The sequence below is a fragment of the Acanthochromis polyacanthus genome, chromosome 12 (genome assembly GCF_021347895.1).
Source record: "Acanthochromis polyacanthus isolate Apoly-LR-REF ecotype Palm Island chromosome 12, KAUST_Apoly_ChrSc, whole genome shotgun sequence".
Taxonomy (NCBI): Eukaryota; Metazoa; Chordata; class Actinopteri; family Pomacentridae; genus Acanthochromis; species Acanthochromis polyacanthus.
This window is the reverse complement of record NC_067124.1, coordinates 32,595,481-32,616,842: the sequence shown is the minus strand read 5'-3', so window position 1 is coordinate 32,616,842 and position 21,362 is coordinate 32,595,481. Positions and strand designations below refer to the sequence as shown.

The following is a 21,362-nucleotide window of genomic DNA, read 5'->3' as shown; positions in this document are numbered from 1 at the left end:
AGACTCAGAGCACAAACACTGAGGAAGGTTTGTTCATATTCCCCCTAGTGGAGGACACAGGAATGACAAATCAAGTAAGGAAGCAGTGAATCACTACAGTTTAAGCGTATATGAACATTTAATGTTTTAATATGCATTTACATGACAGATACATCTGTTCAGACAACACTGTTAGTTTTTATTTAATGATGTGATTGAAACATTTTCTTTTTTGCAAAAGGTTTATGTTTGGTTAACATGATTCACAGAAATCAAGCATTCTCACAAGGCAGTGCATCCTGTTATTACTGGCTATGATATTCAAAAACAGAAAACATTTTATCAGCTGTTATTTGGATGATTTCTTTGCTCTGAAACTGATTAATGAATAAAAGAAGAAAAATATAAAAAGCAAGCCAGTAAAATTTCTGCTTTTGGAGTCCTTCTCCTTGGCCTCCTTTGATTCCCTGAAATAAAGAAGACTTGAAACAATTAGATTTTTTTTTGATAAATATAATAAAAAAATCTGACCTTCAAGTCAAATGTTGATATTTAACATAAGATGGGTCAACTGTATTAGAGTTTTCCCCTCTCCGTGTATTTGGATCAAATAGATACAGAAGCATTTACACTGGTTGCCTAACTTCTGTGTTGATTTTAAAATTCTTTTTTTTTTTACTTCATAAGATACGGCAAGGTCTTGCAGGAGACCAGACTACATCTCAGAGATGGTATTGGTCGATGAAACAGGAAAAACTGTTAAATCGGGTTCGTGTTTTTTAGCAGTTCCTCAAAGCAGAGCAAAAATATTTCACATTCCGTGTCGCAAAAACAGCCTTTCAGATGATATGAGAGAAGCTGAACAAATTTCATTTTATTTTTAGTTTATATGAATATACAAACCACCGGTCAAAAGTCTGGACATACCTTCTCATTCAGTGACTTTTATTTAATTATTTTGTACATTGTAGATTAATGCTGAAGAGATAAAAACTATAAAAGTATTCATATGGAATTATGTTGTAAACAAAAAAGTGTTAATCTTCAGTTCTAACTTTTGAAATACGTGAAAAAGAAATTAATAAAATGTACAAAAGTGGACTGAGTTTAAATATTTAATGTAGCATTAAAATGCAGGAAATTTTTGCTTTTTGAATATAATTTCATTTCTTTAACAATGACAGGAGTGTTATATTTGTTACAGTTAGTGACAGTTAGATAAAGAAGTATTGATTGTGCAATTTTACACAGATTTTTTTGTTAAATGAGAGAAGTATGAATGTATAAATTTATAACAATGCATATTTTCGCAAGAAAAATATTGAATGAATGTTTCTTCCTCAGTGTAAGTATTATATGCATAGTGAGTTTGGACATTTTAGATCACTTCAATGTATTTACACATGCAAATATGCTTCATTGAAAAAGTTCAAATGACAAAAAGATACACTTGTGACCTTGTGAAAAGTTAGCGATAGATAAAAACTATTTTAATTAGGAAAAATTACTGAACATTTTTGAGGCATAAGTTTATTTTAGAGGATTTGTTGCCACCTCAGCTAATGGATCATTGCAATTTTCAATATGGTTGTGGCATTTATACTTATTTACTTTTTTATGTCTTTGATTTTGTTTTTTTCCTAAAAGCTACAGACAACTCCTTTTTATCTAATGACAGATTAAAGAGCACATGCAGCAGGGTTGTTTCCTGTTGCCAAGAATGTGTCACGTTTGTTGAAAGTTGTCCATCATCAACAGAATGAAGACAAGATAACGACAATTACTACAGAATGAATGTGATGCAGTAAACATGTCCTCACACAGATACCAGGGGTGTGAATGGGATTAAAAAGGAATATTTGACTCTTCTACTTGTCCAAACACGTGAACAACTGTGAATGAGTATGAGGATTTTCTGAGGTTATTCTGTACTTTTGTGGCCAAACATGTATTAATGATACTTAAAAATAAAAAATGAGAAGTAATTCACAGTCTCACATATTTTGATGACAATCGTTGTTTTCAGTTCTCGCCTTCAGCTTCTGCTCCTAATTAGACAACAGAAAAAGGAGAACAGAAAATAAGACATCATGCTACATGAAAATTCATACATAGATCTAATCAGCACCAGCAATAAAAATAAACATCTGCAGATATGTGTGAAATTGCTGTAAGACCAGCGATGCATTGGTGTGTGAAAGCTACAGTTTTAAGTCATTGAATTATAATAACTATAAAGATAAAAACTATTGTCTTTAAATTAAAGACCTGTGCTCTCAGAGATTCCAAACATTTCAGGGATAAAACATTTCTACAGTAACCTCATGTGTGCAAACCCAAAAAAATGCAGTTTTTCTCACCTGCGAGACATCTTGGACAGTCGGTTCCACACACTATATGTGACAAATGAATAAAAAGATTCATGAATCACATGAGAATCAAAAAGAAACTGCACCAAAAACTGAATCTGATCTGATAACTTGCCACTCACCTGCCTTCTCGATTCTGGAGCTCTCTAATACGATTCCTGAAGCAGAGAGAAGAAAAAAGAAGAGTCTGGAAATACGTTCCTTAATTAAAATTTAGTTATTTGCCAAAATGATTTAGTGCCTCACTTGTATTTTTTTGCCATGAAAACACAGAGAAGCCCAAAGATCAGAGCAGTACCAATGGCCACTACAGTTGGAATGATGATGTGATTGTAGTTTTGTGCCCCTGCAAATCGACAGAATTTATATCAGACTCATTTAGCAGTTGAGAAGAAGACAAAATCCAGTAAATGATCAACTCAGTGGAAAGATCTCACGTTTTACAAAGAGTGAAAAACTTTTGGAGGATGTCTTCTGTCCAAAAAACTCAGCCGTGCAGGTGATCTCGCCGTGGTCATCTTTCTCCTCAGGAACAAACGTTAAGATAGACTGTGTCTCCCAGTTGCCAGAGCGAATGTCCTTATGATACTCTCTGACTTCTCCATATTTCCCAGTCCATGAGAGTTTAGGCCAGTGGGAGGGGCAGGTATGGATGATGGAGCAGGTGACGGTGTACGGCTGCCCCTCGATGGCCGTCGGTGGATGATTCAGTGTAGGAGCTGGAGCATCAGCTGGAAATGAAAACAGACAGAGATAAAGTATACTGATGCAACAGAAAACTGGAATAGATTCATGAAATCTTGGAAATCTGGTGACATACGGAGCATCTTCAATGTGACACAGTCCTCAACGAAGGAGAACTTGTCTTTGGTGGGTTCATTATCCTCTGTTCGTACGAGTTCAATCCGGAAACAGAAAGGGCCGTTGTCGTGATCTCTAACATCAACTATTTCTAAGGTGCAGTTGTCCTGACCCAGATGTCCCAACATCTGTGTGCGGCCCTTAAAGTTGTCCAAGATCTTGGTGTCATCATAGTGATAGATGTTTTCATCTCGTTTATCATGACGATGCCAGATGCCTCTGAGTCTGGAGCTGGGCAGGTTTCCTCCAGGATGAGTGAACGAACAGGGAACCACAACACAGGATGAAACCAGGGCTTCAAGGTATTTTACAACATTGGCTCTCCATTCTCCACTAAACACCGGGCTGCATATGCCTGAAAGAGAATCATGAATAGTTAAAATGGCCTGTTTCACATGCAGACTGTATGAAATGATGAGAAATAAAGTGATGACTGATCATGATACCTGCCAAAAGCAGAGAGAAAATCATCAGCTTGTTCTTTCTGTCCATGCTTTTCAGGTTTTCTTGCTACAGAATGGTAAAATTAAAAGACATTAAATGATATGGGGGGTGGGGGGTGGAGGGTCATGGGGGGGAATTGAAGACCACATGAAAAATACAACTGCAGAAGTGAAGTACTTTTCTCTCGTCTCTCTCAAAATCAGAATCCATTTTACACAATGTGGTATGAAATTGCACGTGATTTCTCTCCTTACAGTAGATAAAGAAACTATTCAGACCCCCTTAAATTTTTACTCTAACATTGCAGCAATTTGCTAAAATAATTTAAATTCATTTTTCTCATTAATGGACACACAGAACCCCATATTGACAAAAAACAACAACAACATAGAATTGTAGGCATTTTTGCAGATTGATTAAAAACTCTGTCCAGCTGTGCTTAATTATATTGATTGGAATTGATTAGGAAAGGCACACACCTGTCTATATCAGACCTTTCAGCTCACAGTGCATGTTCAAGTAAATGGGAATCATGAGGTTAAAGGAACTGCCTGAAGAGCTCAGACACAGAATTGTGGCAAGGCACAGATCTGGCCAAGGTTACAAAAGAATTTCTGCAGCACCTAAGCTTCCTAAGAGCACAGTGGCCTCCATAATCCTTAAAAGGAAGACGTTTGGGACGACCAGAACTCTTCCTAGAGATGCCTGTCTGTCCAAACTGAGCAGTTGAGGGAGAAGAGCCTTGGTGAGAGAGGTAAAGAAGAACCCAATGATTGGAGAAAGTTCTAGAAAGTCAACCATCACTGCAGCCGTCCCCCAGTCGAGGCTTTATGGCAGAGTGGCCCGACAGAAGCCTCTCCTCAGTGCAAGACAAATGAAAGCCCGCACAGAGTTTGCCAAAAAACACATGAAAGACTCCCAGACTATGAGAAGTAAGATTCTATGATCTGATGGGACAATGATAAACTTCTTGGCCTCAATCCTAAGCGGTGTGCATGGAGAAAACCCGGCACTGCTCGTCACTTGCCCAAAACAATCCCAACATGCTGAAGCATGGTGGTGGGAGCATCAACATGCACAATGTTATAGTAAAGTGATTTTAGTGACATTTATTATAAAAAGTGACAAGTCTTGTAATTTGTGGCATCATGTTATTGAAATAAAGCTGCATTTTTGTCGTCATTTTTCAAACAAGTGTCTGTGTGCAGACATCCCCGAACACCACAAACCTTCAGGGGTTCCCCTTCAGCCAACACTTCCTCATTTTCCAGTCACCACCTTAAACTTCAGTTTCATCTCACACAACCCGACTTCACTCAGAACTGGATTCCCTGATGTCACTTGACATGATTAACGTTACTTAGTCTGTTAGTAAATGATGTCGGCTATCTAAGACGTGCAACTTTTCATCCCTCCGGCTTCAATACAATGACAGAAAATGATACAATGAAAATCAGTGCAATCATTTGATAAACTATTAGAGCACAGTAAAACGTAAATACCCAGAAAGAGCATGAACCTCACATATAATAGGTCTTCTGAACTATTTTCTTTAAGTCTAATTTTGTGTCTTTAGTCTTACCTGATTTTGCGACTGTCTAGTTGATCACAGCTGGTGGTGAGAGATATTCTCCTCCTCTCTGACTCTCTTAAAGGCTGTTTTTTTCCCTATCAAATTCTGCTAATAAGTACCACCCAGTTCCCTCCATCCCCTTCAAACCCACCCTGTGACATTTATATATATTCGTCATGCTTTTTATATCCTTTTCGGCCAAACAGGCAGTAAGGATATAAAAAGCTTGTCACATCATCTTTACCGTAAATTTCATTCTAAATTAGTAAAATTGTCACTTCTCCAAATAATCCAGTCTCAATAACTCACAATGACAGTGAAAATGTGGTTTTATGATTTTTGCTATGGAAATTAATCAAAAGTCAAAAGCTAAAACCTGTAATTTAGAGAAGGATTTTTACCATTAATTCAGAACTCAATAGAAGCACTTTTAGCAGCAGTTACTACATTGATTTTTTTTCTCTGAAAGTTTTGTACACTTTGTTCATGACATTTTTTAATGCCATGCTAGCTCTAGCCAGCATGTTTATGTGTCTGGAACTCTGCCTGTCATGAAGGCAAAGTGGTTATCAGGTGGAAACAGTTGACTAACTTTCTGAAGACACATATCAGAGCAGTTTGTTGGAAATGTCATGATCCCTGCTCCAGCTCCTGTTTCTGTCCTGCATTATTCTGTGCTACTGTATTCCTCCTGGTCTCTCCTTCTCCCTCCTGTTCTCTCTGTATCTGTCTGTTTTGATCTGTCTCTCCTTAGCTCCCTCTGTCTGTCACCTCTCCCTCATGCCTCTCTCTCTCTCTCCCTGTCACTCATCCCTGTCTCTTGCTCTCCCTGCTACACCTGCCTGCACTCCGCTGATTACTGCAGGTGTCACAGGTTGCCGTAATCAGCTCACCTGCCCACAAGCTCACCTCCTCACTATTTAAGCCCTGTTCATTCAGTTACACCTCACATCTCCTCATGGACACTGCTTCCCCACTTTTTGGACTCCCCCCCACCCCCCCTTCTGGATTTTCTTTAATAGACTCAGCTCTCCCCTGGATTCTCACCAGCCCTGTTTCAGTCTCCGTCTGCCCCTGGATTCCCTAAACCAGTCTTTCCCCTGTTGTCAGTTCCCCCATTTTGTGAGTGCCCCTCCTCAGCTTAGTTTTGTTATTCAGTTCAGTTTTGAAGATCTCCGTTTTTGTATTTTGTGTTTTTAGAGTTTTTGAATTGTTTAGTTAGTTCTGTCTCCCCAGTCCAGTTCATCACTGATGTACTGGTTAGTTATCTAGTAAAATAAAATCACTTTCATTAATCACCTGTCTGCCAGTTTCCCTGTGTCTGCGCCTGGGTTCTCTTGCTACCTCTGAAACACATTTACCACATGAATGATGGCTAGACTGTATTTGATGAATTTAATAACTTCATTGGGGAGGGGGGACAACTTTTTTTCAAATACAAGGACATTTCTAAGTGACCCTAAACTTTTGAACAGTAGTGGAGTCAAAAGTGCGATATTTTACAGCCAAGATGTTGTGGTGTTGATGTAAACAATTGTACAAACTGGAAAATTCCAAACTGGCTTGCACTTTTCCTCTCCTCTTTTTCTTTTATTTACAAGAACTTGAGGGCATCCAGCTGCCATCATTCTCTGACGGTAATTGGCCATCTTAAATCTTTTCCTCAGCTCTGAACAACGGCAGCTTCTTTCTTGTGTCTCAAAAATGAAACTACTGAGTTGAGTTACAACAATAAGATATGGCATGGTTTAGTACCTTAGGGGAATTATCATTTCTACATAACATACAAATAGAGGTGGAATTACCCGCCGCCAAAATAAATCCTGGTTAGAGCGAACTGACCAGATAATCCTGAATGTTTTAAAATCCAGGCTAAAAATAACTTCCAATTACTCACATCATTTTTTAGGAAACTTGAATGTTACAGTCGGTCAGACTCAGAGCACAAACACTGAGGAAGGTTTGTTCATATTCCCCCTAGTGGAGGACACAGGAATGACAAATCAAGTCAGGAAGCAGTGAATCACTACAGTTTAAGCGTATATGAACATTTAATGTTTGAATATGCATTTACATGACAGATACATCCGTTCAGACAACACTGTTAGTTGTTTTTTATTAAATGATGTGATCGAAGCATTTTTTTTTTTTTTTTTTTGCAAAAGGTTTATGTTTGGTTAACATGATTCACAGAAATCAAGCATTCACAAAAGGCAGCGCATCCTGTTATTACTGGCTATGATATTCAAAAACAGAAAACATTTTATCAGCTGTTATTTGGATGATTTCTTCACTCTGAAAATGGTAAATGAATAAAAGCAGAAAAATAAAACAAGCCTGCCAAACAAATGGATTCTTTCCTCTGTGATTTGCCTGTTTACTTCATTTCATTCACTGGAACATTTATGCTTTCGGTGTCCTTCTCCTTCCTCCTTTGATTCCCTGAAAAGAAAGAAGATTTGAAACAATTAGATTTTTTTATAAATATAATAAAATCTGACCTTCAAGTCAAATGTTGACATGTAATGAGATGAATCAGTTGTATTTGAGTTTCCCCTCTTCGATCGAATGAAAAAGTTTTTACACTGGTTGCCTCTTAACGTTTGTGTTGATTTTAAAATTCTCTTTTCAGTTTAAAAGGTACGACAAGGCCTTCCAAGAAACCAGACTACATCTCAGAAATGCTATTAGTCGATGAAACAGGAAGAACTGTTAAATCGGGTTCATGTTTTTTAGCTATTCCTCGAAGCAGAGCAAAAATATTTCACAGGCCGTCTCGCAAAAACAGCCTTTCAGATGATATGAGAGAAGCTGAACATATTTCATGATATTTTTGTTTTATATGAACATAGCTATTTTTATTATTTTCAAACCAAACCCCATCTATTCAGTTTGGATTTATTTCTCTCTTTTTTTTCAAATCAATAAATTACTGAATATTTCTATTTTATTTACTGATCAGTGCTTTTTAAATACATGAAAAAAATGCAATAAAGTTTCCAAAAAGAGACTGAGTTATCATATCTAATGTAACATTCAAAACCTGTGACTTCAAGATGCCAGAAATCCAGTCTCACATATTTTGATGACAGTCGTTTTCACTTCTTGCCTTCAGCTTCTGCGTCTAATTAGACAACAGAAAAAGAGAACAGGAAAGAAGATATGCTACACTAAAATCCAAACATGCATAGCTCTTATCAGCACCAGCAATAAAAATAAACATCTGCACATGTGTGAAATTGCTGTAAGACCAGCAAGCTACAGTTTTAAGTCACTGAATTATAATAACTATAAAGGTAAAAACTCTTATCTTTAAATTAAAGACCTGTGCTCTCAGATATTCCAAACATTTCAGGGATAAAACATTTCTACAGTAGCCTCATGCTTGCAAACCCAAAAATTCCAGTTTTTCTCACCTGCGAGACACACTATATGCGACAAATGGATAAAAAAAAGTTCACGAATCACATGAGGATCAAAAAGAAACTGCACTAAAAACCAAGGCCGTGCAGAGACCTTTGGAGGGGCAGGTGTTCAAAATTAAAAGTCAGCACATGGAACACAAATTTGAAACACCATACAGAAACATACATTACAATACAACTGGTTGAATTTTAGCAATCCATATTCATCAAGAATGTAACATGGAATCACAGCACACCATATCATTGTCCACACCTCATATCTTTGTTAGGCGTCACTCTGTGTTTTACCTGTTGGGGTACATTGAACAGCTTCTGTTGAGGGGGTTGGTGAGGAGGCTGCTGATGATGATATCACTGGAGGTTGGCTGTATTCATCTGAGAGTGTAGACACTAAAAAGAGCACGGGAGAGACAGTAGCTGATTAAACGAGTGTTATGTGATCATTACAAGATGCAAAGATAACTAACACTGCAAATGGCTGACTCTGACCTGCCATACAGCTGATTGTTTGTAGAAGACTCCAATGCTGACCGTTTGAACTAAACAGAAAAAGTTACTCAGACTGAAAGGGGAACATTAATGGGGCCATGAGAATAAAAAGAGGTAGAGCTGCTTCATGAGAAAGTGCTGAAAGGGTTAAAAAAATGTCAGTTTTTTTCGGCACAAAGGTGTTTTTATTTATCTGTTGTACTCTGTCAGTTAAAGTCAGTGGAAAATGAGGCTTACTTGTATTTTTTGTTGGCATGAAAATGCAGAGAAGTCCAACGATCACAGCCGTACCAATGGCCACTACAGTAGGAATGATGATGTGATTGTAGTTTTCTGTACCTGCAAACGACCAAAATTCATATCAGAATCATTTGTTTTACTTACAAATGGGAAAGGGATCTTGTCTACAGTATACAGCTATAGTATACTTCTTCAATATTCAACCAAAGTGAAAAGATCTCACGTTTTATATACAGTTGAAAAGTTTTGGAGGACGTCTTCCGTCCAAAAAACTCAGCCGTGCAGGTGATCTCGCTGTGGTCATCCTTCTCCTCAGGAACAAATGTTAAGATAGACTGTGTCTCCCAGTTGCCAGAGCGAATGTCCTTATGATCCTCTCTGATTTCTCCAATTCTCCCAGTCCATGAGAGTTCAGGCCAGTGGGAGGGGCAGGTATGGATGATGGAGCAGGTGACGGTGTACGGCTGCCCCTCGATGGCCGTCGGTGGATGATTCAGTGTAGGAGCTGGAGCATCAGCTGGAAATGAAAACAGACAGAGATAAAGTATACTGATGCAACAGAAAACTGGAATAGATTGATGAAATCTTGGAAATCTGGTGACATACGGAGCATGTTGAACTCGACACACTCCTCAACAAAGGAGAACTTGTCTTTGGTGGGTTTATTATCCTCTGTTCGTATGCGTTCAATCCGGAAACAGAAAGGGCCGTTGTCGTGATCTCTAATGTCAACTATTTCTAAGGTGCAGTTGTCCTGACCCAGATGTCCCAACATCTGTGTGCGGCCCTTAAAGTTATCCAAGACCCTAGTGTGATTATTGTGATAGATGTATTCATCTCGTTTATCACGACGATGCCAGATTCCTCTGACACTGGAGCTGGGCAGGTTTCCTCCAGGATAAGTGAACGAACAGGGAACCACAACACAGGATGAAACCAGGGCATCAAGGGTTTTTACCACGTGGGCTCTCCATTCTCCACTAAACACAGGGCTGCATATGCCTGAAAGAGAATCATGAATAGTTAAAATGACCTGTTTCAGATGCAGACTGTATGAAATGATGAGAAATAAAGTGATGACTGATCATGATACCTGCCAAAAGCAGAGAGAAAATCATCAGCTTGTTCTTTCTGTCCGTCCTTTTTTTGGTTTTCTTGCTGCAGAGTGTTTAAATTAAAAGACATTAAATTAAATAGAGGAAAAAAGCTTGTAGACCACATGAAAAGTACACTTTAACTGTAGAAGTGAAGTACTTTTTCTAGTCTCTCTCAGAATCCGAATCAATTTTATTGTCATTGCACAATGTATTATGAAATTGCATGTGACTCCACTCCTTACGGTCGATGCAGAAACTTTTCAGACCCCCTTAAAATTTTCACTCTTTTTATATTGCAGCAATTTGCCAAAATCATTTAAATTCATTTCTTTTCTCATTAATGTGCACACAGAACCCCATATTGACAAAAAAACACAGAATTGTAGACATTTTTGCAGATTGATTAAAAACTCTGTCCAGCTGTGTTTATTTATATTGATTGGAATTGATTAGGAAAGGCACACACCTGTCTATATCAGACCTTTCAGCTCACAGTGCATGTCAGAGTAAATGGGAATCATGAGGTTGAAGGAACTGCCCGAAAAGCTCAGACACAGAATTGTGGCAAGGCACAGATCTGGCCAAGGTTACAAAAGAATTTCTGCAGCACCTAAGCTTCCTAAGAGCACAGTGGCCTCCATAATCCTTAAAAGGAAGACGTTTGGGACGACCAGAACTCTTCCTAGAGATGCCTGTCTGTCCAAACTGAGCAGATGAGGGAGAAGAGCCTTGGTGAGAGAGGTAAAGAAGAACCCAATGATTGGAGAAAGTTCTAGAAAGTCAACCATCACTGCAGCCGTCCCCCAGTCGAGGCTTTATGGCAGAGTGGCCCGACAGAAGCCTCTCCACAGTGCAAGACACATGAAAGCCCGCATAGAGTTTGCCAAAATACACATGAAGGACTCCCAGACTATGAGAAATAAGATTCTCTGATCTAATGGGACAAAGACAAACTTCTTGGTGTTAATCCTAAGCAGTGTGCGTGGAGAAAACCCGGCACTGCTCGTCACCTGTCCAATACAATCCCTACAGTAAAGCATGGTGGTGGCAGCATCAACATGCACAATGTTATAGTAAAGTGATTTTAGTGACATTTATTATGCAAACTGACAGGTCTTGTCATTTGTGGCATCATGTTATTGAAATAAAGCTGAATTTTTCGTCACTTTTCAAACAAGTGTCTGTGTGCAGACATCCCCGAACACCACAAACCTTCAGCGGTTCCCCTTCAGCCAACACTTCCTCATTTTCCAGTCACCACCTTAAACTTCAGTTTCATCTCACACAACCCGACTTCACTCAGAACTAGATTCCCTGATGTTACTTGACATGATTAACATTACTTAGTCTGTTAGTAAATGATGTCGGCTAGCTAAGACGTGCAACTTTTCATCCCTCCGGCTTCAATACAATGACAGCAAAAGACAAAATGAAAATTGGTGCAATAATTTGACAAACTATTAGAGTACAGTAAAATCTGCATGCCCAGAAAGAGCATGAACCTCACATATAATAGGTCTTCTGAACTATTTTCTTTAAGTCTAATTTTGTGTCTTTAGTCTTACCTGATTTTGTGACTGTCTAGTTGATCACAGCTGGTGGTGAGAGATATTCTCCTCCTCTCTGACTCTCTTAAAGGCTGTTTTTTTCACTATCAAATTCTGCTAATAAGTACCACCCAGTTCCCTCCATCCCCTTCAAACCCACCCTGTGACATTTATATACATTTGTCATGCTTTTTATATCCTATTCGACCAAATAGGCAAGAAGGATATAAAAAGCTTGTCACATCGTCTTTACCGTAAATTTCATTCTAAATTAGTAAAATTATCACTTCTCCAAATTATCTATACTCAAAAACCCACAATGACAAATTAGTCACAAGCCAAAGGCTAACATCTGCCATTTAAAAAGGATTTTAACCATTAATTCATAATTTTATAGAAGCACCTTTTCTCTGAAAGCTTTGTACACTTTGTTCATGGCAGTTTTTAATGCTAGCTCTAGCCAGCATGTTTGTGTGTCTGGAACTCTGCCTGTCATGAAGGTAAAGTGGCTAACAGGTGGAAAGGTTTATTAACTTTCTGAAGACACATATCCACCTTCTCCCTCTTTCCTTCTTTCTCTTATCATCCCGCATCTGTTTATCTGTTTTGACCCGTCTGTCTCTTTGTCTCTCTCTCTCTGTTCACTCCCTCTCTTGCTCTCTCTGCTTCAACTGCCTGCTGATTACTGCGATGAGTGTCAGCTGCAGTAATCAGCTCACTCACGACACCTGCCATGACCACACCTTCAGCTATACAAACCTCGTTCATTCACTCTCTGCTTTACCATAGACTCACATGCATTCACAGACTCTGCTCCCATCTTGGATTCTGTTCTCCCCACTGAGCTCTGCTGCCTCAGCCCCCATACACTCTTGTCTACCCCCCGTGCCTGGATAGCTATCGGTTCCCTCTGTCTCCAGCCTTCTGTCTGCCAGTCTTGTCCCCCCGCCAGCTTCCTGATTCCCCGTGTCTGCCTTCCTTGCCCCCTTAGTTCTGTTTCCCCTGTGTCTGTGAATAAACTGTCCAGTGTCTTTTACAGAGGAGATGTACTGGTGTCAATAGAAACTGTACAAACTGGAAAATTCCAATAAAGTACAAATATTAAATCATCTGTAATTTGTATCAAGTAAATTGTACTCAGTTGGCAAAGGATTACCTGTCTCTGACAAAACAATGCAGGCTATCTGTCTCATCACCAAATGATCTCCTTTCTCCACCGTGAGAATGTTGCAAAGCTGTAAATCCCTCGTCTGCACATCCAGAAGCATGGTCTCACCATCCTTCTCTGGTTTAAGAGCACTCTGTCCCTCAAGTGGCTCTGGCAGGTCATGGATCTCTCCTTATTGTGACTTCTTGACTGGCTTGCACTTTTCCTCTCCTCTTTTTCTTTTATTTACAAGAACTTGAGGGCATCCAGCTGCCATCATTCTCTGATGGTAATTGGCCATCTTAAATCTTTTCCTCAACTCTGAACAACGGCAGCTTCTTTCTTGTGTCTCAAAAATGAAACTACTGAGTTGAGTTACAACAATAAGATATGGCATGGTTTAGTACCTCAGGGGAATTATCATTTCTACATAACATACAAATAGAGGTAGAATAACCCGCTACCAAAATAAACCCTGGTTAGAGTCAACCGACCAGATAATCCTGAATGTTTTAAAATCCAGTCTCAACACTGGAGGCAACTGTTAATCTCTGTAACAGTTTACCCTTAAATTAACTTTAAAACATTTAAATTGCCCATGAAGACTCAACTTCTCTTGTTGGCATCCGGTTCAAATAGAGTTTGACACCCTGATTTGATCTCTTATTGTGGTGGGACTATTTATTATTGTGCCAGTTTGATGGCCTGTGATTTTAATTGGTACATTACAGTTGTCAGTTTGACTTCCTGCTCATGGCTTCACCCTTCAGTGACTTCAAATCAGCCTTACAGCTGCACTGTCTGGCCAGCATGAACATTTAGATTAAATACTAAAGAAAGGAGGAAGGTTAACAACATGTGGGCAATCAAGGTCTATAGAAACCTGTCAGATTAGCTGCTGTTGACAAGAATGGTTTATATACAAGTCAATGTGACAATAACTTCCAATTACTCACATCATTTTTTAGGAAACTTGAATGTTACAGTCTATCAGACTCAGAGCACAAACACTGAGGAAGGTTTTGTTCATATTCCCCTAGTGGAGGACACAGGAATGACAAATCAAGTCAGGAAGCAGTGAATCACTACAGTTTAAGCGTATATGAACATTTAATCTTTGAATATGCATTTACATGACAGATACATCTGTTCAGACAACACCGTTAGTTGTTTTTTATTAAATGATGTGATTGAAACATTTTTTTTGCAAAAGGTTTGTGTTTGGTTAACATGATTCACAGAAATCAAGCATTCACACAAGGCAGCGCATCCTGTTATTACTGGCTATGATATTCAAAAACAAAGACCATTGTATCAGCTGTGTTACGGCCCTCACATAGACTGAAAAACACAGGCTCAATAAGGGAGAGAGACCGCAGCATATACAGAAGGACGCCACACAAAATAGCTCCAATTAAACCCACCGGCTTTATTTGGCCACCCCAAGATAATCAATAAAGATAACACAAACGAAAACAGAAACAAAGGAGGGCTGGAGACCCCGGACAAAAGAATAAAAGTGGGAAGACGCTGGGCCAACCACGCAGTGGGCCGTCGCTCCCAGCGTCTCCCCCTAAACTACCTAAAAATAAGAACTAAGGCTGAAATAAACAAAAGACGAATAACGAGACTGTCGGTGATCTCCAGCCCAAATTAATACAACGAAGGAAACCAACGAAAACCCCGGCACCTAAACATGCACGGGGAAAAAACCTGCTTGGAGGGAAGAAAACTACGGAGGAAGGAAAACACTCCCTCCTACCTGTCCAGGTGTCTGTGCCGTGTCGTGCCCTCAATCTCTCCACTCCCTGTCCCTTTTATTCCCTCCTCCTCCTCTCATCACCTGAGTGCCGATTGCACTCAGGTGAGCAGCAGGCAGAAGGAGGAGAGAGAGCCAAACCAGAGAGAGAGAGAGAGAGAGAGAGAGAGAGACTGTGGCACGTAACAAGCTGTTATTTGGATGATTTCTTTGCTCTGAAAATGATAAATGAATAAAAGCAGAAAAATAAAACAAGCCTGCCAAACAAATGGATTCTTTCCTCTGTGATTTGCCTGTTTACTTCATTTCATTCACTGGAACATTTATGCTTTCGGTGTCCTTCTCCTTCCTCCTTTGATTCCCTGAAAAGAAAGAAGATTTGAAACAATTCGATTTTTTTTATAAATATAATAAAATCTGACCTTCAAGTCAAATGTTGACATGTAGCATGAGATGAATCAGTTGTATTTGAGTTTCCCCTCTTAGATCGAATGAAAAAGTCTTTACACTGGTTGCCTCTTAACTTTTGTGTTGATTTTAAAATTCTCTTTTCAGTTTAAAAGGTACGACAAGGCCTTCCAAGAAACCAGACTACATCTCAGAAATGCTATTGGTCGATGAAACAGGAAGAACTGTTAAATGGGGTTCGTGTTTTTTCGCTGTTCCTCAAAGCAGAGCAAAAATATTTCACATTCTGTGTCACAAAAAAACAGCCTTTCAGATGATATGAGAGAAGCTGAACAAATTTCATATTTTTATTGTAATACACTACTAGTAGAAAGTTTGGACGCACCTTCTTATTAGTTTTTATTGAATTATTTTGTACATTGTAGATTCAAACTGAAGACATCAAAACTGTAAAAGAATACATGTGGAATTATGTTGTAAACAAAAAAGTGTTCATCTTCAGACTTCATCGACCGTGTGTGTGTGTGTGTGTGTGTGTGTGTGTGTGTGTGTGTGTGTGTGTGTGTGTGTGTGTGTGTGTGTGTGTGTGTGTGTGTGTGTGTGTGTGTGTGTGTGTGTGTGTGTGTACTTGTTTCTGCAATACAGGTGGGGACTTTGACCTGACTATTTGCTATAAAAGTGGGGACTTGTCTTACGGTGGGGACCCAAAATGAGGTCCCCACGGGTGGCAACACCGTTTTCTTGGCCATATTGTTGTTAATAAAAAAATGTAAAAGTGCAAAAATGTTTGTTTAGGGTTAGGCATTGATTTGGTGATGGTTAAGGTTAGGGTTAGGGTAAGGGTTAGGAGTTAGATATGAATGGGAGTCAATGGTAAGTCCCCACCGGTATAGAAAAACAAACGTGTGTGTGTGTGTGTGTGTGTGTGTGTGTGTGTGTGTGTGTGTGTGTGTGTGTGTGTGTGTGTGTGTGTGTGTGTGTGTGTGTGTGTGTGTGTGTGTGTGTGTGTGTGTGTGTACATTTATATTTACACTTGTGATGTTGTGCAAAGTTAAGCATAAAAAAATCTATTTTAATTTTGAAAAAATACTGCGTTTTATGAGGTATATGTTTATTTTTGAGGATTTGTTGCCACCACAGCTAATGGATCATTGCAATTTTCGATATGGCTGTGGCATTTAAACTTATTTACTTTTTTATGTCTTTGATTTTGTTGTTTTCCTAAAAGCTACAGACAACTGCTTTTTATCTAATGACAGATTAAAGAGCACATGCAGCAGGGTTGTTTCCTGTTGCCAAGAATGTGTCACGTTTGTTGAAAGTTGTCCATCATCAACAGAATGAAGATAAGATAACGACAATTAATACAGAATGAATGTGATGAAGTAAACATGTCCTCACACAGATACCAGGGATGTGAATGGGATTAAAAAGGAATATTTGACTCTTCTACTTGTCCAAACATGCAAATGTAACGCTTTAGGGCTAGGCGGTTGACTACGGCTACATTAGCTGCAACAGAAGACTGTTCTTTAAGGAGCCCAAGGTGTGAATGATGCACAAGAGTCAATATTTGCGTTTTGGTATATGTATTAGAAGGTTGATTTTTTAAACAGACATGAGACAGAGGGGGGAAAAAAACACACAATAAATAACCAAAAACAAACCAATGTAAGTACAAAGTGAAGCCCAAAATAATTTAACATAAATAGTCCATTGCCGTCTACTTTGTAAACGTAATGCAAAGTTCACAGCAACAACGATCCATGAGTAATCCAGAATTCGATCTGAGGTTCCATCCAAGAGTTTGGTGGGAAAAAAAAAACTGATAGTCCTGCCAGAATGGGTTCTAGCTCGCCATGGGTTGAGGATTTGGGGGGAGTTACAGTGATGAATGTCCGGAGTCCATATGAAGGATGGTGCTTGAAAGTTTCACAGATGATGGAATGACGTAGAGGTGACTCAGTCCCTCTAAAAAAACCTGACCTTCAGGATGGAATGTTTGTAGCGTAGCCTCCGAAGCGGCTAAGCGGTCTCAGCGTGTGTGTTTGTAATGGGAGTTTTGCATGCGTTCCGAGGCTCCCGACTCGATTGTTGAGGTCTAAAATAATGTTTTCGAGGAGAAAACAGCAGTTGTTTGCAACGCAATGAGACAAGCCACAATGCCATAGCCACAGCGGGGACAGAGGAGGAGGAAGTGAACTCCGTGACTCCTGATATATAGGGGCTGAATCTCAAACCGCCCCCTACACACTATCCCTACACACTACCCATCCGTTTGCGCGTTCCCGCGGAGGGTCCTCCATATTAAGGGCCGTCCCAAACCGCATAGTGTGGAGGGAGAGTGGACTGTTCAGCCCTTAAATAGCGAGTCTGCATCGATGCTCACTCTGGACAACTTTTTCAGGAAGTGCAACGTCGAAATGGAGGAGGAAACAACATATCGATGTGAGTTCCACATGTGTCCATTATTTCTCCCACACCTTTTTCACACTGACCGAAAATCACAAAAAGAGTGGTGTAAAAAGATAAATCAAAAGAAACAAATCTTCTTCTCTGTTGACGTTTGATTTAATTGTGCACCCCCTGACACCTTAAAATTTGAACACAACTGACAGAATTCATTTATTCATTTGTTGGATTTGAAATGCCAGATAATAGGATTGGAAAACATGTGAGTGAAAAAAAAAAGTGGGACGCTTTCGTCTTCTGGAAGCAGCAGCGATCCTTGTTAGTTGCAACCTGTGCCACAGCGCTACAGCCATGCACAGTAGGCGTCTTTGTGTTACCATGGTGATGACGTCTTCCGTTTTCCGGTGAGGCGACAGGGCGTCCCATTCCTGACGATCGTATTTATACCCTCCCCCTTCAATAATAGGTGCCCTCCACAGCTGCGAGTGTGACTTCTTTTGGAGTGACACTCGGTAGTGGAGGGGGAGTGTGTAGGGGCGGTTTGGGATTCAGCCAGGGTGTCAGGTGTTTGGGGAACACAGGAAGGGGACCCGCAAAAATAAAAGTCACCAGGTATATTATATGCGGGTTACACAAACAACTATGAGCGAGTATGATTTTTCTGAAATTATTCTATGCTTTTGGGCCAAACATGTATTAATGATACTTAAAAATAAAAAATGAGAAGTAATGCACAGTCTCACATACTTTGATGACAATCGTTGTTTTCAGTTCTCGCCTTCAGCTTTTGCCCTTATTTAGACAACAGAAAAAGGAGAACAGAAAATAAGATATCATGCTACATTAAAATCCAAGCATATATCTTATCAGCACCAGCAATAAAAATAAACATCTGCAGATATGTGTGAAATTACTGTAAGACCAGCGATGCATTGGTGTGTGAAAGCTACAGTTTTAAGTCATTGAATTATAATAACTATAAAGATAAAAACTCTTGTCTTTAAATTTAAGACCTGTGCGCTCAGAGATTCCAAACATTTCAGGGATAAAACATTTCTACAGTAGTGTCATGCTTATAGACGGTTCCACATGCTAAAGGAATTTAAATTATGTGAAAGAAACAGATTTTAAATCATGTGGTTTTGCGACTATGAAATACAGTAAATTTACTTCACAATATGTTTACCTGCCATTTTGATTTTGAAGCTCTGCAATGCGTCTCCTTGAGGAAACAGAAAAAAGGAGCCAATTCAATAAGGCCGGCTTAATGAAAAAGTGTTAAAAAGGTTAGAAAATAATGAGTTTTTATTTATCTGACGTGCTCTGTCAGTTTAAGTCAGTGTAAAATGAAGCTTACTTGTATTTTTTTGCCATGACAATGCAGGGAATTCCAAAGATCACAGCCGTACCAATGGCCACTACAGTAGGAATGATGATGTGACTGTAGTTTTCCGTACCTGCAAACGGACAGAATTCATATCAGAATCTTTTATTTTACTTACAAATGGGAAAGGGATCACATCTTGTCTGCAGTATACAGCCAGAGTATACTTCTTCAATATTAAACCAAAGTGAAAAGATCTCACGTTTTACAAAGAGTGAAAAACTTTTGGAGGATGTCTTCCGTCCAAAAAACTCAGCCGTGCAGGTGATCTCGCTGTGGTCATCTTTCTCCTCAGGAACAAACGTCAAGATAGACTGTGTCTCCCAGTTGCCATACCGAATGTCCTTATGATACTCTCTGACTTCTCCACTTCTCCCAGTCCATGAGAGTTTAGGCCAGTGGGAGGGGCAGGTATGGAAGATGGAGCAGGTGACGGTGTACGGCTGCCCCTCGATGGCCCTCAGTGGATGATTCAGTGTAGGAGCTGGAGCATCAGCTGGAAATGAAAACAGACAGAGATAAAGTATACTGATGGAACAGAAAACTGGAATAGACTGATGAAATCTGGTGACATACGGAGCGTGTTGAACTCGACACACTCCTCAACAAAGGAGAACTTGGCGAGTATATTATCCTCTGTTCGTACAGGTTCAATCCGGAAACAGAACGGGCCGTTGTCGTGATCTTTAATGTCAACTATTTCTAAGGTGCAGTTGTTCTGACCCAGATGTCCCAACATCTGTGTGCGGCCCTTAAAGTTGTCCAAGATCTTTGTGTTATCCTCGTTATAGATGATTTCATCCCATTTGTCACGACGATGCCAGATGCCCCTGAGTCTGAAGTTGGGCAGGTTTCCTCCAGGATAAGTGAACGAACAGGGAACCACAACACAGGATGAAACCAGGGCATCAAGGGTTTTTACCACGTGGGCTCTCCATTCTCCACTAAACACAGGGCTGCAGATACCTGAAAGAGAATCATGAATAGTTAAAATGACCTGTTTCACATGCAGACTGTATGAAATGATGAGAAATAAAGTGATGACTGATCATGATACCTGCCAAAAGCAGAGAGAAAATCATCAGCTTGTTCTTTCTGTCCATGCTTTTCAGGTTTTCTTTCTGCAGAATGATAAAATCAAGACATCAGTTAAAGTGGGGGAAAAAATTGAAGGCCACATGAAAAGTACACTTAAGCTGCAAAGTGAAAGCATTCAAATAGATAGTTGAAAAATACTGGCTTTATTTTATGTTCACTCTATATGTAATATTTGACTAAATCCAATGCATTCTTTTTTATACGCAGGGGAAGAAGTATTTGTTATTCCAACACATGGGATCTCTACAATGGGATTCACATTATAAAAACAAACTAAAAGTGCACTTTGTTGGATGATACTGTCAAGACGGAGACTAGGGTCATACACCAGACATTACTTGTGGAATGATGTTTGACTTATTCTGTGACTGTGATGTTTGTGGACATTTTGGTGGACAAGGCCACATTGTCAGACACATCAAGTCCAGAGCATCAGGTGGCAGATAGTGTCTACTGTGTGTCATTTGTGGCATCATGTTATTTAAGTTAAGCTGTATTTTTTTCGTCACTTTCCGAACAAGTGTCTGTGTGCTGGCTTTGCTATTTGATCATTGTCCGTTAAAGCTACATTGTAGGGTTTGGTTTAACTGAATGGTCAAAATTTGTCACCATGAAAGGAGGGATTTTCATTAGTAAACAGCACTGTAAATTGCAGTGGAAATTCAAGTTAAAAGCAGTTAACGGGAACTTGCAGACAGCATAGAAAACTACTGGGAATTGACGTGAATTTACATGCACGGCTGATCTCTCAGCTGCCAGGACGGGTGCAGCTTTCCAGTGTCAGTGAAAATGCTGTAAACTGTTATTAAATAAAAACCACTGAATGAGAAGGTATGTCCAAACTTTTAACTGGTAGTGAACATCAAGCTCATGCTGGAATGGATGCAATGGCACCACATCAGTTTACGTAAAAAGCATAGATGTTCTCAAAACCAGTTGTCTGAGCTGTTAGATTTGGCTCATTTTAGTGCTGAAAGGGGAACCACACAGTTTCAGATGACCTGTAGTCTGCAGCAGATTTCCTACAAGGGCTTTTGTACATTTGACTATGTTCCTCCTTCCTTTGGTTCTGATTAGTGCCCCTTTCCCTGTTGCCCTGAGCATGATGCTACCACCGCCGTACCTCACTG

The 21,362-nt window shown here is 39.5% G+C and overlaps 2 protein-coding genes across 4 annotated transcripts; both read right to left on the bottom strand.

Moving 5' to 3' along the window:
* Window positions 1–99: 99 nt before the first annotated feature.
* Window positions 100–12,102, bottom strand: LOC127536596 (myelin-associated glycoprotein-like). Of its 3 annotated transcripts, none has more exons than XM_051957448.1 (9): window positions 12,043–12,102; window positions 10,474–10,538; window positions 3,169–3,564; window positions 2,786–3,079; window positions 2,595–2,694; window positions 2,471–2,506; window positions 2,340–2,372; window positions 1,978–2,027; window positions 100–446 (listed from the first exon to the last, which is right to left on the bottom strand). In XM_051957448.1, the coding sequence occupies exons 2-8, from the start codon at window positions 10,496–10,498 to the stop codon at window positions 2,015–2,017; spliced, it is 897 nt and encodes a 298-aa protein (XP_051813408.1). In that variant the 5' UTR covers window positions 10,499–10,538; window positions 12,043–12,102; the 3' UTR covers window positions 100–446; window positions 1,978–2,014. The 3 variants fall into 3 exon arrangements, with proteins under 3 accessions (XP_051813408.1, XP_051813407.1, XP_051813406.1); XM_051957447.1 differs by lacking the exon at window positions 10,474–10,538 and adding an exon at window positions 3,656–3,719 and having other exon boundaries at window positions 12,043–12,088; XM_051957446.1 differs by lacking the exons at window positions 10,474–10,538; window positions 12,043–12,102 and adding exons at window positions 3,656–3,719; window positions 5,236–5,302.
* LOC110972128 (myelin-associated glycoprotein-like) lies at window positions 7,250–20,269 on the bottom strand. The gene is made up of 7 exons (XM_051957445.1): window positions 20,192–20,269; window positions 9,987–10,382; window positions 9,604–9,897; window positions 9,378–9,479; window positions 8,940–9,041; window positions 8,304–8,350; window positions 7,250–7,668 (listed from the first exon to the last, which is right to left on the bottom strand). The coding sequence occupies exons 1-6, from the start codon at window positions 20,235–20,237 to the stop codon at window positions 8,325–8,327; spliced, it is 966 nt and encodes a 321-aa protein (XP_051813405.1). The 5' UTR covers window positions 20,238–20,269; the 3' UTR covers window positions 7,250–7,668; window positions 8,304–8,324.
* Window positions 20,270–21,362: the final 1,093 nt, after the last annotated feature.